General features: G+C 38.5%; 1 protein-coding gene across 1 annotated transcript in view; it reads right to left on the reverse strand.

The window, feature by feature from the left end:
• The window catches only part of LOC129220020 (ganglioside-induced differentiation-associated protein 1-like), a 50,471-nt gene that overhangs the window by 12,459 nt on the left and 21,879 nt on the right, over positions 1-16,133 (reverse strand). The window contains exon 2 of the mRNA XM_054854348.1: positions 7,197-7,389. Coding sequence (XP_054710323.1) covers positions 7,197-7,389 — 193 coding nt within the window. The remainder of the gene's footprint in view (positions 1-7,196; positions 7,390-16,133) is intronic.

A 16,133-nucleotide genomic window follows, 5' to 3' on the forward strand; every position in this document is an offset into this window, starting at 1 on the left:
GAACTTAAATTTAGTTTGTATGATATTGTATGCTTTAAATACCCTAGCAATCTTAATAGAAAATCCCAATGCTTTCTTCCGGGATTTGCTTGAAATTGGGAAAAAATATTCACCGCATACGAAATGTCAGGTCGGGTCTTCCCCGCTATGTATGCCATACAACCCAACAAATTTCTGTATGGGAGCTTTTCTGCTTCCCTTTTTTCTTCCTCAGTTTTCGGGCAGTCGTCCTTCGACAAAACTGTACCCTTTGAGATTGGGAGGGTTGAATTTGGCACATAGTAATCAGAGAATAACTCCAAGACCTTCGAAATATAAGAGCTTTGGTGAATGAAAAGATTATTTTTATCTTCCACAAATTCAATCCCCAGGAGCTTTCTGGTTTTCCCCATTTCTTTAATATCATACATACTTTTAATTTCATTGATTACCTTTTTAATTAAATTTTCATTTTTTGCTAGAATTATTATATCATCTACATAAATAAGAAGAAAAGTATTTTTGTCTCTATGGTATACACAATTACATCCTTTTAATTTTTGAAAACCAAAACCACGAAGAACACTGTCTATTTCTAAGAACCAGTTTCTTCCGGACTGGTGTAGTCCATAGAGAGACTTCTTCAATTTACAGACAAAATTAGGGTGGCTTTTACTGACAAAACCCTCTGGTTGTCTCATGTAGATTTGTTCCTCTAAATCAGCATACAGGTAAGCATTTTTTACATCAATTTGTGAGTGACACCATTTTAAAAGACATATAAAAATAGAAAAGAAAACTCTTACAAGTGAAAACTCAATTACTGGACTGAAAACTTCAGAATATGACTCAATTGACTGACGGTCCCCCCTCACAACTAATCTGGCCTTGTATCTTACAATTTCACCCTTGTCATTTACCTTGAGGTCGTAGACCCACCTGTTTCCCAAAATTGGTTTCCCCTCTGGTGGGGGTACAAGGTCCCACACCTCTCTTTGGTTAATGACATCCAATTCAGACTCCATGGCCAGTTTCCAGTTGTCCACCTCGGGGGTAGCCATACATTGCCTATACGAATTCGGTATAAAAATTTCTACCAAACTTGCTTCTTCACTTTCTCCCGAACTTTCACTGTCGTCACAGATTTCCCCTACTGTTGGATTTTTAGATGAAAAGTCAAAAAGTTTTGGTTTATACTCTATTTTATTTTCACTACAATATTTTAGAACCTGTTTTAATGAATTTAATCTTACTTTATTTTTACCAGCAATTGTATAATAAATATCAGTCCTATCCCCGGTCTTTCTCTTTTTGGCTTCTCTAACCCATTTAATCTTTTCACAGGGAGTTTGCTCAACGCTCTCCTGGATTTCCTGTTCAAGTTGAACTTCACTTATAGGCCTGATAAAGTTGAATTTTCTCTCATTTTTATTTTGGACTTTTAATTCCCCCCATCTTTCATTTTCATTAAACTTTACGTTAATAGTTTCTGTGACTGTTCTGGTTTCAGGATCCCAGATTCTGTACCCTTTGGTACGTAAGGCATATCCGACCATGATCCCCTTGGTAGCCCTCATATCTAACTTTTTTAGTTTGGACCTAGGCTGACCTACATAGGCAATACACCCAAAAATACGTAGGTGCCTCACTGAGGGTTTACGTCCAGAAAACAGTTCGAATGGGGTCTTGTCCATATTTCCTATTACCGTCCGATTCCTTACATAGTTGAAACAAAGAGCGGCTTCAGCCCAAAACTCATCCCCCAATCCAGAATCCTTGAGCATAGACCTCACACCATTCATTATGGTTAAATTATACCTTTCTACTACCCCGTTCATTTGCGGGGTGTAGGAATTGGTCCGCTCTATTTTTATTCCCTGATTGGTGAGATAGTTTTCAAAATCTTTGTTAACAAATTCTGTTCCATTATCGGAACGGATAGCCAAAATTTTTAAATTCAGGAATCTTTCAGTCCTTTTTTGAAAATTTACAAAAACATTAAATGCCTCATTTTTGTTTCTTAAAAAGAAAACATATGACTTTCTTGAGAAATCATCTATAATTATAAAAATATATTTCTTTCCCCCCAAGGACTCGGTCTGAAGGGGTCCCATCAGGTCCATGTAGAGCAATTGAAGTGCAGAATTAGTACGCCTTTCTGGCATAGATTTGAACGAGCACTTCCTCATTTTTCCTAATTGACAAGGGTCACAATTGGGTTTTTGCCCCTTCTTAATCTCCAGTCCTTGGACTGCACCAAGTTTACTCGTTTTGGTGATACTTTCCATATTTATATGGCAAAATCTCCTATGCCATTTCTCCATATCAATACTGACCATATTGGCCCCTTCAGACGGGTCCTTGGTCTTAAAGACTTTGGTATAATTAACATTTTCACAATCAATATAAAAATTTGGTTTAACATGATAAAGTTTATTTATTAAATTTGCTGTAAATAATTTAACATTTTCTTGATTAAAGACACAGATCTTTCCGGGCAACCATTTGAGCTTATAGCCCTGTCTATCTATACAAGAACCAGAAATTAGGTTGCGTCGCAGTGTTGGAGCATAGAAAACGTTATTCAATGTGATGGTAACTAATTTTCCATCTGATTCAATTCTAAAAATCACTTTCCCAATGCCCTCTACCTGGCTCTTCACATTTCCTACAGCTACCTCCATTTGTGTGTTTTGTACAGGCTCTAGCTCGGCAAATAACGATTTATCTCTACAAAAATGAGATGTGCTGCCGCTATCCAATAGCCATGTATCCTCACATTTTGGGTAGGTAGTGTTTGCAGAAATTTCATTTACTGAACAAAACATTCCTGCCTGAGGGTCTTCTTTGGTTTGAAATTTAAAATTCCTATCCTGTTTTACTTTATTACGGCTCCAACACTTCGACGCAATATGCCCTTTCTTTTTGCAAATGTAACAAACTTTATTTTTAGCAAGAAATTTACTCCTACCATTTGCCATTCCGGAGTTTCCGGGTTTTGAAAACATTTCCGAATTTTCTATATTAGGCTCTTCGGCCAAATACCTAATCCTACCTTCCTCAGCTAGTAGTTCATCTTTTACTTTCGAGAAAGTAAATTTCTCTCCTTCCCATCTGTAGATGGCTTGAACAATGCTGCTGAAACTAGGAGGTAGATACCGTATCAATTGAAAAGTTCTGAGTTTTTCTTCCATAATATATCCATTTTCGACTAATTGGTTAAAAATTCCCCCCAACCTTGCAGCGAACAATCCCACCGTTTCACCTTCTTGCATTTTGCAAGAAAAGTAGGATTCCCACAATGCGGCTACTCTGGCCAAAGATGGGGGTTCAAAATTTGCCTTAAGGGCTTTCCAGGCTTCATTAGGATCTTCCAAATTATCAATTAACCTTTTTGTATCTTTTTCCAAGTTTAAATAGATGATGGCTAAAGCTTGGCCACATCTTTTTCTGTCAGCACTAGTTAACTCCCCTTCTGGTTTCTTTTGGGTAATCTCCCATAAATCCCTTTCTATGAGCACCATTTTTATATCTTTGGACCAGGTAGCCCAATTATGGGAGCCCAACCTCTCAACGTTTCTATAATCTTTCTCCATAATAAAGAAATGATTCAATTCTCTCCGGGCAGGTCAACCACACGACTCTGCTACCACCTGTTGGATATAATTTGAGGTTTATGGCCTACAGCTAAGCTGAAAATTAGGCAACTCATTTCCAACTAAAAATTTGAGGTAGTGGTCTGCCCGGAGAAAATAAAACATGAATCATTCTTTACACTGAAAAACATTTATTTGACACATATTGAAAATTGGTTACAACACAATGATTTGTTCCCCGGGAAAAATTAGAAAAAAGATCTTACAATGGGTCCATGCATGGATAAAAAGTCCTGTTGGTGTTCCAAGGTGACGTCTCACCGGTTGTTGGACAGCATGGCAATTTCCACGAATTGCAGGCAGGTCGATTCACACCGCGTGAGCCACAGTTCACCACATCAAGGAAAGGTATGCCAGGGATGGACGCGATTTTCTTCCGCAGGAGAACAAAAGACCCACATCAGGGAAACTTAGAACTCTTTGCTTTTGTAGACGTCATCACAACACGCGGGTTTCAAACTCAAAACATCATCAGTGCTTTTCCAGGAAAAACCAGACCTCACCAAGAGGCCAATAGCAAAATTTTAGGATGACATTTGACGAACACGTTCACGGGACACAGACAACACAAGACGAGGAGACGAGTAGAAGTAAAGAACGAAGCGAAGGCCAAGCGATCGAGCTCCTGCCGGTCTGCGTATTTATAGCCAGATTCGGCCTTTCCAGAAACAATGTGACGTTACCTAATTTGCATATTGCCAAAACAACACAACCCGAAGAAAACACAGCTTGCCGGTTGCACAATTCTTATTTAATTTGGCATTCAGCACTTAACACCTCAACATGATTTCATCACGTCATTGACACGTGCTCTTTCGGAAGTTTACCGACATCTGCCGAATGACAACAACCAATCATAGCATGCCGCATGTTTTCCGAACACTTCCGATTCAAACTCGGACATTTGAGTGTTGGCGGCAGGTGGATGGGATTCTTCGCGCAAAGTTTTCTCTCGGAATGGCAAAAGGTAAGTCACAAAATGATTTTTCTTTTAAACAATATTGGTGAAATCCTTCAAGAACCAAAAATAAAGGCATTTAGCCCAACAGAAGGGTTAAAGGGCCTCAATGCAATTTTTTTCGGAAGACAACAAAAACCATGCGCATTCATAAGTAAAATCATTAACTTTTCAAAGTCAGCCCTCTGACCCCCTTAACTGACGAATTCACCCCTGCAACTGAATCACAACAGAAGCAGGGGTGTCCCCCCCCCCCCGCGAGGTCAAAGGCACACCCCCTCAATATCGCAGAGACCCACCCCAAAAAAAACTAAGAGCCCCCGAAAAAATCAGAAAAATACCCCTTAAAACATCCCCTTCTAAAAGTATCAATGGTGTAGTCTGCGCCATGACCCCCCTCCCCCAGGTGGGCTCCCCGTCAGAAGTCAACTATATTGAGAGGTTCATTCGATTATCAAATCGATCCAAAAATACACTGGTCGAGTGATTGACATCTCGAGAGGTTCAAAGCGAGAGATAGCTCGATCACTGGGAAAGTGACAATCGAGAACTCAAGCAGTCATCGCTCGAGAACTCGGAAAGTGATAATCGAGAACTCGAAAAGTTGATAATCGAGAACTCGTGGTAATCGTGTTCTGAATGATCTTGATTAATCGAGTGATTCGATTATGAGAACTCGATTATGCTCATCACTAGTAGCTACAGTAACCCCTCATTATATCACGCTTTTCGGGGGACAAAGAAAAACAGCGATATATCCAGAAGCGCGATATAAGGGAGGTCATTAAAAATATAAGACAATACACTAGTAAATTAGCATTTGTTCTTTTTGACATGATTTTCTAATTGTTTCGATTTAGTTCACGAATGTCCTATCACACCTATTAAAATTTAAACAAAATTGAAATTTAAGTAAATTTTCACCGTCAGAAAATTTAAAAAAATTAATGGCGAATGAAGACTATCTTTCTGAGCTACCGTGAGATAAGAGTGAGCATTCCAATACCCTCTTAATCCCAACAGACTTTCTAATCTGTTTGACTTGCTGTAGAAAGGATGTGAAAAGTAAAAGAAACCACATTGTTTACAGAAAACTCTTTTGCTCGTCCATATCATTCTTCTTTTCTTTGATGCAAATCCCAGTTTGTGCAACCAAGCACAAATCTTTTCTGTACTAAAAGAAGGGCATATGTTCTCTTCTACATGGGCTAGTATGACACCTGCTTGATGTCTCTCACTCATTATAAAGGCAATGTATCAATACAAAAGATGATGTCAAGTAGTTTACAGACTATCTTAAACTGAAAAACACCACACGGGTATGTACATTTGGCTGACAGGAATTGCTGCTGCTTTTCCAGCGAATTCAGAAGAATAGCTTCTTTTTGTTCATTGACAAAATAAAGAAGAAAGAGACCTTCTCTGAGCAAGACAATATGTTTTCAGAAATGGTTTCAAACTTAAAGCAAAGTTTTTTTTTCTTACTTTAGGCTTTAATATTTTGGGAGACAGAAGAAAGGAGAGATATAATGAGGCGCAATATAACAAGGGGCTACTGTATATCTATTTGTATTTTTGTTTGCTAAAAGATATTAAAATGTCCACATTTCATAAAAACTAAGTTTAAACGTTAAAGTAATTAGAAATTAAAATAGGTCTAAATATTAGAAATTGTAAAATATTTAGGCTATATATAGAAGTTTATAATGCATCAGTTATGTATGCCTAAGAAAAATGTCACAGGAAGCAGAAAACCAAGAGGTAAACTTTTTGTCATGTTTGCAACACACTGATCATTTTTAATTAGGAAAATTCTCAACAAAATCCTTTTATTTTTGCAAAGAAACTTATCATTTCCTTTAGATTAATATGTACTGAACATGTAGCATAAAGGAAATTCTAATCCATTACTGAAATTCAGAGAATTTGCCATATGCGTGAGGACTCATTCAAATGGCAAGGTTTTCTGCGTCATGTGTCCACAACATTGCAATTTTTTTTTCAAAAAAAGGGATTTATATTAATTTTAGCACTTCAATATGCTCTGCTTTATGAAGGGTAAATACGTTGTGATTTCACAAAGAGAAAAAGCATGCATATATTGTTAAATTTTTTGCTAAGTTATGGTTACTCAAAATTTGTATTATGTCATTTCTGCAATGCGAACAATATACTAAAGAACTGCTCACCATAAACAGAAGTTGTTTGCATAATGCTTTCCAATGTGCCTCAGCCATGAGATAGATTAACATATCTCTGGCATGTTGCCCCTGATTTACTAAAAAATATTTGATTTTTTTTAAATCTAAAAATTGTTAATAAATTGAAAATTTACAAAAAAAATCTGGGATTAAAAGAAATATTTAATATAACCCTTAGTATAAATTTAAAGTGCTCATTTAAATCTTAGATTAGATTAAAAAAAATAAAAGCAGGAAACCGGACCAACATCCTTCTAAAATCTCATTTTAGTCCTAAGTACTATACAAAAATTATTACTCAGGAGATGGGAGGGTGGACTTGCTCATCTTTCTCTAAAGTTCCAGGACTTTTCTAATATTTCAAATTTGCAAAATCATAACATGAACAAAAGGAAAATTTACCATTGCTAAAATTATCTTCAACATAATCGATGATACGGCGAGAATCTGGAATGATTTTAACTCCATCCTTCAAAACAGGAACTTCACCTTTAGGATTGAGTTTCAAAAATGAAGGTTCATATTGCTCTCCTCGATGTAAGTCAACTATATGGGATTTAAATTTGAGTTTCTTTTCATTAAATGCGAAAACCACCTGAAATATTAAAAATTAAATGTTAACACAAAAAAAAATGGACCAAGTGTAAATTTAAATTAATGTGCAGTAAGGCTGGAGGATGCCATAAACCGGTGTGCATCCCATTGTTAAATTGGTTTAGAATTTCTCTCTAAACCGATGCATTGATCCTGCTCCAATGTACAGACATCAGTCCACGATTGTTGTCATTTTAATCTCTTATTTTTTCATACTAATGTTAAATTAGGGCTGTGTCAATTCAATCTGGTTTAACAACGAAGGTGTGAAGGGTTGGACCTTCACGTCCCCCAAAAAATGCAAAAATTGCTCCTTTGTTTTTAGCAAGACCAACTTACATAGATATGACCTATCCAATAAGCTATCTTCCATGACCACGCAAATTTGAAAAATACCGACAGGTGTGACACCTGTCGGTATTTTTCAAATGCTATTCACTGTACTTTTGTCAGTTGGCGCGCTGTTTGTGTGTTAAAACCCGAGTTTTAAAATCGTTATTATTAATTCTATTGATTTTTATTCATCAATTTTTGACTTAAAATCACAAAATGGTACACTGTTGTGTGCCATGCTGTAGTTCCAAAAGGAATTCTAAGCTATTCCCATGTGACAGCTCACGTAGAACAACATGGATGAACAACATATCGAGACAAAGTATTTATTAAATTGTTTCATAAAATTGTAGTTTTCAATGCTTATTTTGTACCCTAATCTACCTTTAAACTCTATGTGGGTATATTTGGAGGAAGTACTTCGTAGTATTTTAATGATGTTACCCATTTCAAATCATCTTACAAAATTCACACTCTGAATAATTTCAAAATCAGTTGTGTTTTATTAAATATCTTTAAAGCTTAGAACATTTTCTGATGTATTTCGCTTGTTATGTTGTAAAATTAGTCTTTAAATGTTACCGGTCTTTAAATTACACATAACAAGACCATACCTGCCAACCTCCGAGAAAAAAAATCCGGAAGATTTTTTTATTTTTATCCACAAGATTTTAACGCAAAATAAAATCAAACAGGACACCTACCCTCTTTACATTTAACAATATATTAGTTATGAATTTCATATCAATTGAAATTACTTTCGTTTAGTAAATATTACTTTTATTGCTTTCTTTAAAAGTTTGGAAATAACATTTGGTACTCATCTTAAAAAAAGAACGAAGCAAAAACAGCTCGAATTGAGAGAATGAGAAGATAATTGGCGCCGAAACTGTGCCCCTAGTTGCCAGGCGCGACGCTTGCTTTGATTGGATCCCGATGAAGTCATGCGCTGCATCACTCCGTGACGTCATAATCTTGCCTCACTTCTTCTCGTGCCATTCTCCTACGGCAACCTTTCCTTGGCTACTTGGCCTAAAACGCGGTGCCGCGTTCCACAAAAGTATCGTTAGCGCCAAAATTGGCGAGATAATTATTTTTCCTACAAAACGTGAAAAATCCGGAAGATTTTGCTCATAACCGGAAAAACGGAAAAGGACATAAAAATCCGTAAAACTTCCGGGAAATCCGGAAGGGTTGGCAGGTATGCAAGACCATAATTTTGGTATTCCTATCTGGTGCATTGAATCACTAGATATTAGCTCACAAGTGTCATTGCTGGATGTTTTTTTTTACTGATGTATCTGCAGTAATTTTCATTTTTAGTACTCCATTGATGTTCTATACAGGATTCGAGCAATTTAAATCTTCGGTGATCATTTAAATGCTCAAATCTTGCATTATTTTGTATTCAAATCCATAAGTAAATCAATGAAATTGACAGTTCAATCAGCGTTTGTTTACATATTTTTAAGTGCGTCTTTTTGCAATTGCTTAAACAATTTTATTTCAAATTCTTTTGAGTTCTATGACAACTTAATAAACAAATTATTTTTTCAAGTACAAATACTGAAATTATATTATTTTTTAATTTTAAAGTTATGTTATTCTGTTGACAGTAGTGATGGGCATAATCGAGATCTTTTGATAATCGAGATCTCGGGAATCGAGTACTTCTGATAATCGAGTGATTGATAATCGAGCACTTTTCAAGTCGATCACTCGAGTAATTGATAATCGAGATCTTTTGAAATCGAGAACTCGAGCGATTTGCTTCTCGAGATCTTTGGAATCGAGTTCTCGAGCGATTGACTTCTCGAGATCTTTGAAATCGAGTACTCGAGCGATTGACTTCTCGAGATCTTTATAATCGAGTACTCGAGCGATTGACTTCTCGAGATCTTTATAATCGAGTACTCGAGCGATTGACTTCTCGAGATCTTTTGAATCGAGATGTCGAGATGTTTTTAATCGAGATCTCGAGATGTTTCAAATCGAGATCTCGAGATGTTTCAAATCGAGATCTCGAGACGTTTGAATCGACTACTCAAGTAGTTCATTTTCTGAGCTTTTCCAGAATTGAGTTTACTGCTACAGGGGTGCTTACTAAAAAGGGGGAGGGGGCATGGTGCAACTTGCGCCATTGGCCGGTTTTTTCAGAGTGTTTTTTATTTCATTTTCGGAAGGGGTGGGGGCATGGCGCAGCCAGTGCCACTAAAATTTTGAGGTCTAGTTTTTTGAGAGGGTTCTTTAAATCTCATTTTCGGGAGGGGGGAGGGGTCCATAGCGCAGCCTGCGAAACTGAAATTTTTAGAAGTGATTTTTTGAGAGATTTTTAAATCTCATTTCGGGAGTTAGGGGGAGCTCTTTCTAGACGGATGCCCCGTAACATTTGATAGGGTGCGCCATATCGCCCAGCGATAGGGGGTGGGGGGATACCCTTAACTTTTGGAACAGTTGAATTCCTGAGTTGTTTTGGCAGGGGTACGCTCAAAATAGGTATGTGCCATTAAGCCTATCATTTAGGGGTATAATAAGGGGCGAACCCTCCTGGCTTTTAGAAGTTATTGTATTCATTGCTTGTCAACACTACTGTTAGCTTATCAGAAACTAGGAGCCCGGCATTTGGACGACCCGGCTTGGAGTAGTATAAACTTTCATAAGTTTATGGGTGGCGGCTAAAAACCTGGCAACGGTCCCTTGACTCTTGGTGGTCCTCAGGGGGATTCCCCGGAGTGATTGAAATGATACGCTATCACCCCCTCTCCCTTCGATCTCAATTTGTGTAACGGGTTGATTTCTCGATTTTTATTTTTTTACAATCATTTTGAGTGATTTATTCGAACGGCTATGCATTTAAAGTAATGATTCTCAGATATCACGTGATTATTTCGAACGGTTTCGATCTCTCAAACATGAAGTTAATTATGTAAACAAGTAGGGGAATCGTTGCTCTGCGCAAAAGGACTCATTTATTCTTGTTTATTGCTTTTGCTTTTTTTTTGTGTGTGTGAGTGTGTTCTTGTTAGTAGAATTACGAGGGCGAGTCAAATGAAAGTGAGCCAACCTACCCTGCGCAATAATGGCTCAGTCCATCAACCGCGACGCATGCGCGCAGCACACAGGCAACCCTCATTTACAAAAGTGATACGTAAGTGTGAGGATAATAGTTCTTTAATGTTCCCATAATCCGGGTTGAAATCGGTTCGTGACATAATGGACGCTCCAAGAGATGAACAGCGTGGTGTGGTCAGGTTTTTGACTGCTGAAGGTGTTTCCCAACACGAAATTAGTCGCCGTATGGCTGCCGTGTACGGTGAACATTGCATTTCATTGGCCACTGTGAAGCGTTGGTGCAAACGGTTCAAAGAAGGACGTGAAAGTTGCAAAGACGATCCAAGACCGGGCCAAAGCCACCGTGCAATCACCCCCAACACAATTGCACAGGTTGATGAGCTGATTAGACAAGAACGGAGGATAAGCATCGATGAACTGGCAGAGCATGTGAACATCAGTCACGGTTCGGTTCACACCATAATTCATGACCATCTCGGTTATCGGCTCTTGTGTGCTGAATGGATGCCCAAGATTTTGAACGACCGCCAGAAGACAGAGAGGTTCGGCGCTGCCTTGACTCATCTGATCCGGTATCACAATGAGGGTAACGACTTCTTGACTGCAATTGTGACAGGGGACGAATCATGGTGCCACCACTACGAGCCTGAAACACGCCGGCAGAGCTTACAGTGGAAACATTTGAATTCGCCACCCCCAAAGAAAGCAAAGGCCGTCATCTCCGCAGGTAAGGTGCTGTTGACTTTTTTTTTCGATCGTCAGGGGCCATTACTGATCGAATTTGCTAAACCTAGAGAGACTATCAATAGTGCCCGATATTGCGAAACGCTGGATCGCCTGCGTGTCTCTATCAAGAACAAACGACCCGGAAGATTGACGAATGGGGTCATCTTGCTGCATGACAATGCCCGTCCCCACGTCGCTGATGTGGTTAAGACAAAACTGGCGAAGTTCAAGTGGGAAACGCTGCATCATCCGCCCTACAGCCCCGACCTGTCGCCTTGCGACTTTCACATTTTCGGGCAATTGAAAAAACACCTAAAGGGAACCAGATTCGTGTCGGACGATGCCGTGAAGGAGTCAGTTTCAGAATTTTTGAAGCAGCAACCCAAGGAGTTTTATGAGAATGGAATCACGCGACTCGTTAGTCAATGGGACAAATGTTTAAATGCCCATGGTGATTACTTTTAAATAAAGTACTCCTTTTGTCATATATTCGCATTGGCTCACTTTCATTTGACTCGCCCTCATATATTAATCTGACTGATACATGAGGTGGGAGGTTAAAATATTTCTAGCTGCGTTTTCCAGAAGATTGGGATTCCCGGCGCATTGAAAGTTACAAGTGTGGCTTGAAGTGCATTGAAGTTCATGATTTTTTTTTCTTTCTTGATTCGCTCTTTTTTATTTTTATTTTTCATTCGCTGACTTAAATATGTAATTAAAAGCGCAGGGAGTGAAGTTGAAATGTTTCTGAATGCATTAAAAAGAAACATTGAAGATTGTCGTGTGGGATTAGTTTTAGCTTCCACTCTTTGACCCATTTTTTTTAATAAAAATTATATTTTATACAGATTATTGTTTGTTTTTTTTTTAAATTCCATGCGCAAGATATTTGTGACTTCTTGTGTGCGTAGCATTTATTTTTGCGTGCGTAGTTGAATTTAAATGTTTTTCTTGTTTTACTCGCTTCTGGTTATGTCATATTCCTTATATTTTTAATGTCATATTCCTTATATTTTCATAAATGTTGATTAGTATATTATTTACTCAACTTAAAAATTTGGAGTCAATTGATGTGCTGATTTTATGAGTTTTTTTTTTTTTTTTGTAAAGTTTGTTGAGGCAAAACTGCTGAAAATGCTTTGGTTCGCGACGGTCCATTTCGGAATTTAAGGTTTCGTAGCTGCGCTTCATTTTCCGTGTGCTGGTCCTCAAAAAGGACAAATTGATTACCAAGTTTCTCTGAAAAGCAGATTACTTATTGGATTTTCAAATTATCCGAGACGCTCGATAACCGAACATTCGACAAGAGGCAATATATTATACAAGGGTTCCCACGAGAGAGAGGGCGGGGGGGGGGGGGGGGAAGAGCCATGGCGCAGACCGCGCCATTGAAGTTTTGAAGAGAGAGGGTAACTTATAAGAGGGCTTTTCGTCTTATTTTAGGGGGTTCTCGTTCTGGGGGTTCTTCGTCGCATTTGAGGGATGATTGTCATCGCCAGGTGGGGGGGGGGGGAGGGATGGGCACCACTGCATTATAAACACATTGCGTTAAAACGTTTCACAAACGTTTTGACATGGTTGTCACAGCGTTAACAATCGTTTTAAAACCTTTATCTCAACGAAGTGTGCTCTCTGAGTAACCCCATCCGAAAAAAAAAGCACTTCAGAAGCAATTATTTGATTCTGAAACCTTATAGAATGACAAAGGTGTTCGTCTGTTCCTGTGAGCAATGGCGCGCCTCTTATGACAATTCCACCTCCCCCTCCCCCTAAGAAACAATGATCCGAAAACGAGCTAAGACCACCTTAAATTCTCAATTACACAGTTTGTGCAATACTAGTTCAATATATTTTTAAGTTTAACAACTCTCAAGTTTAAACCTGCTAGTGTCGCCCAAAGACCCGCCCATATTATCATTATCACTCACTTTTTAATAAAAATTGTACATATTTAATCTTAATAACTGTCAAGTTCAAAACAGTATGGAAAGCGTTTCTCTACCCTTTGTTTCAAGATTTCACCGCCGAATCACACCAGGGGCAGATACAGAAAACTATTATGGGGGGGGGGGGGGATCGTGTTGAAGAAAGCCCCCCCCCCATGAACGAAATTCCCGTTTTTGATACGAAAAATGTCTGAACGTGTTTGGGAGTCAATAAAAAGCATCAAATCGATTAGGAATAAGGCACCTAATTGGAGATAAACGTTGCAAATTAATTTCATGAGCAATGAAATGAAGTAGTAGTTCAAATATTTACTTTAAAAAATAATTAATGAAAAGATACTGTCATCGTTTGCATTTTATGCATGAAGTGTTTGAACACAATGCGTACGGATACTGTAGGTTTAGGGTGGGAGGGAGGGGGTCATGACCCCCATGACCCTCCCGTTGTATCCGCCACTCATACAACGCATGCCCCTTCATAAATCCGCTCATATGATAATTAACAATTTTCGTTCGAAAAATATCGTTCGATTATTATGAAATCTCTCAATTATCGAAAATTCGACGCCAAACATTCAACTATAACCCCATTCGAATAAAGCAAGCGAAAAGCAATCATTCGATTTTAAAATCATTCCAAATCTATCCATCCCAAGAGCGAAGGCGCGACACCTATGAAGCTCTTCCCCAAGAGCAATACCCCCAAAAGAGACAAAATCTCCTAAAAATTACAATCCCACTGTTTGTGTCAAAACTTATTTGCACCCATAAGAAGGAATTACAGTTAGAAACTACAGAAGTAAAACTTGTTTTATTAAGAAATAAATAAATACCTTTGTGCCGAGAAGTAACATGAAATAACAAACGTTTTGTATCCCAAATATACAGAGTACTGCAGAAACATTGTTTTGGAGTTTTAAGGTGCTCTTTTTTCAACAAAATAGTTAGCTTTTGCATGTAAGGGGCCATTCATTAGTTACGTAAGGATGATTTTGGCAATTTTTGACCCTCCTCCCCCCATGTAAGGGTACGGAAGATTTTTCAAACCCCTCCCCCTATTCTTACGTAAGATTCCATTTCGTTTTTCAAAATATAAAATAACGAATCTAACATCACTGGAATCGAAATTAAATTTACTATTATTAAATTAAACTTTTTTGTGTAATTAAATATTTACTAGAAAGTAGGAATTTAGACTGAATGTTTTTTCGACATTTTTTTGTATATGATGCGATACTAATTAAAAATAAAACATGCCATGCAATAGTGCAATTCTTTTATTATGTTTAACATTATTCATTCTTTGCAAAACAAATTAAAAACAGCTTATCCTAATACGTTATTTATTTTCCAGACGCAAATGAAATATATAATCCCTGTCAAATTACTTGACCGCGCAATTTCAAATGTAAAACATCGACTTGGAAAATATTGCAAAAGAATGGGTTTGAACCGCCCCCCCCCCCCCCCAAATATAGACATTTTTCCAATCCCCTCCCCCTCAAGCCCCTTACGTAATTAATGAATGGTCCCTAAAGACATCCAGTAATGTCCCTGCATCCACAATCTCATTTTGCGTTGAAAAAAAAAGGGTTCCTTGGAACCCCGAAACACGTGTCTGCAGTAATGTGTATAGTTGGACTGTAAAACGTTTGTTAACACCTGTTACACTTGTATCATTACCCAATGGTACAGTCGAAGATGGACGTAAGGGGGAAGACGTCCCCTCAGGTTTTCAACTTAAGTATTCCGCTTTTTAACTGAAATATAATTTTAATTTTAATGCCTCTCAAGTTAGAACCTTATTAGCGCCCCCAACCTTCACTTCCAACAAACATATCATTAGACTACCAAAGCATCCCAAAGGATCTTTTAATAAACAAGCATTCGACAGCATACATTCAATTATAACAATATTCGAATGAAACATTCGAGAGACAATTATTTGATAATAACAAGATTTAGATCGCAAGGGTATCTATTCCTCAAGTGTGCTGGCACACCTTTTAAAATCAGGACCCCCCCCCCCCCCTCAAGAAGGATACTCCCTAAAAAAGACTAACATCCACTAAGAATTTCAATGGCGTAGTCTGTGCCATGACCCACCTCCCGTGTGGGCACCGCAGCGCAGCCCGTCAGTCACTCCAAATTTTTCTGGGGGAAGGGTTCAATGCAAATTTTTTCGGAAGACAACAAAAACCATGCGCATTCATAAGTAAAATCATTAACTTTTCAAAGCCAGCCCTCTGACCCCCTAAATGGCGGATACGCCCCTGCAACTGAAACACTTCAAAAGCAGGGGTACCCACCCGCCCTGAGGTCAAGGGCACCCCCCTCAATATCGCGGAGACCTCCTTCCCCCCCCCAAAAAAAGAGAAAAATACCCCTCAAAACACCCTCTCCCCTCAAGAAGGATACTCCCTAAAAAAGACTAACATCCACTAAGAATTTCAATGGCGTAGTCTGTGCCCCACCTCAGCCAGCCCTCTGACCCCCTAAATGACGGATCCGCCCCTGCAACTGAATCACTTCAGAAGCAGGGGTACCTCCCTGAGGTCAAAGACGCACCCCCCTCAATATCGCAGAGCCCCCCAAAAAATAAAAAATACCCCTTAAAACACCGCCCCTAAGAATGTCAATAGCACAGGCTACGCCATGAGCTCCCCCC

This window comes from Uloborus diversus, chromosome 4 (genome assembly GCF_026930045.1).
Source record: "Uloborus diversus isolate 005 chromosome 4, Udiv.v.3.1, whole genome shotgun sequence".
NCBI classification, from domain to species: domain Eukaryota; kingdom Metazoa; phylum Arthropoda; class Arachnida; order Araneae; family Uloboridae; genus Uloborus; species Uloborus diversus.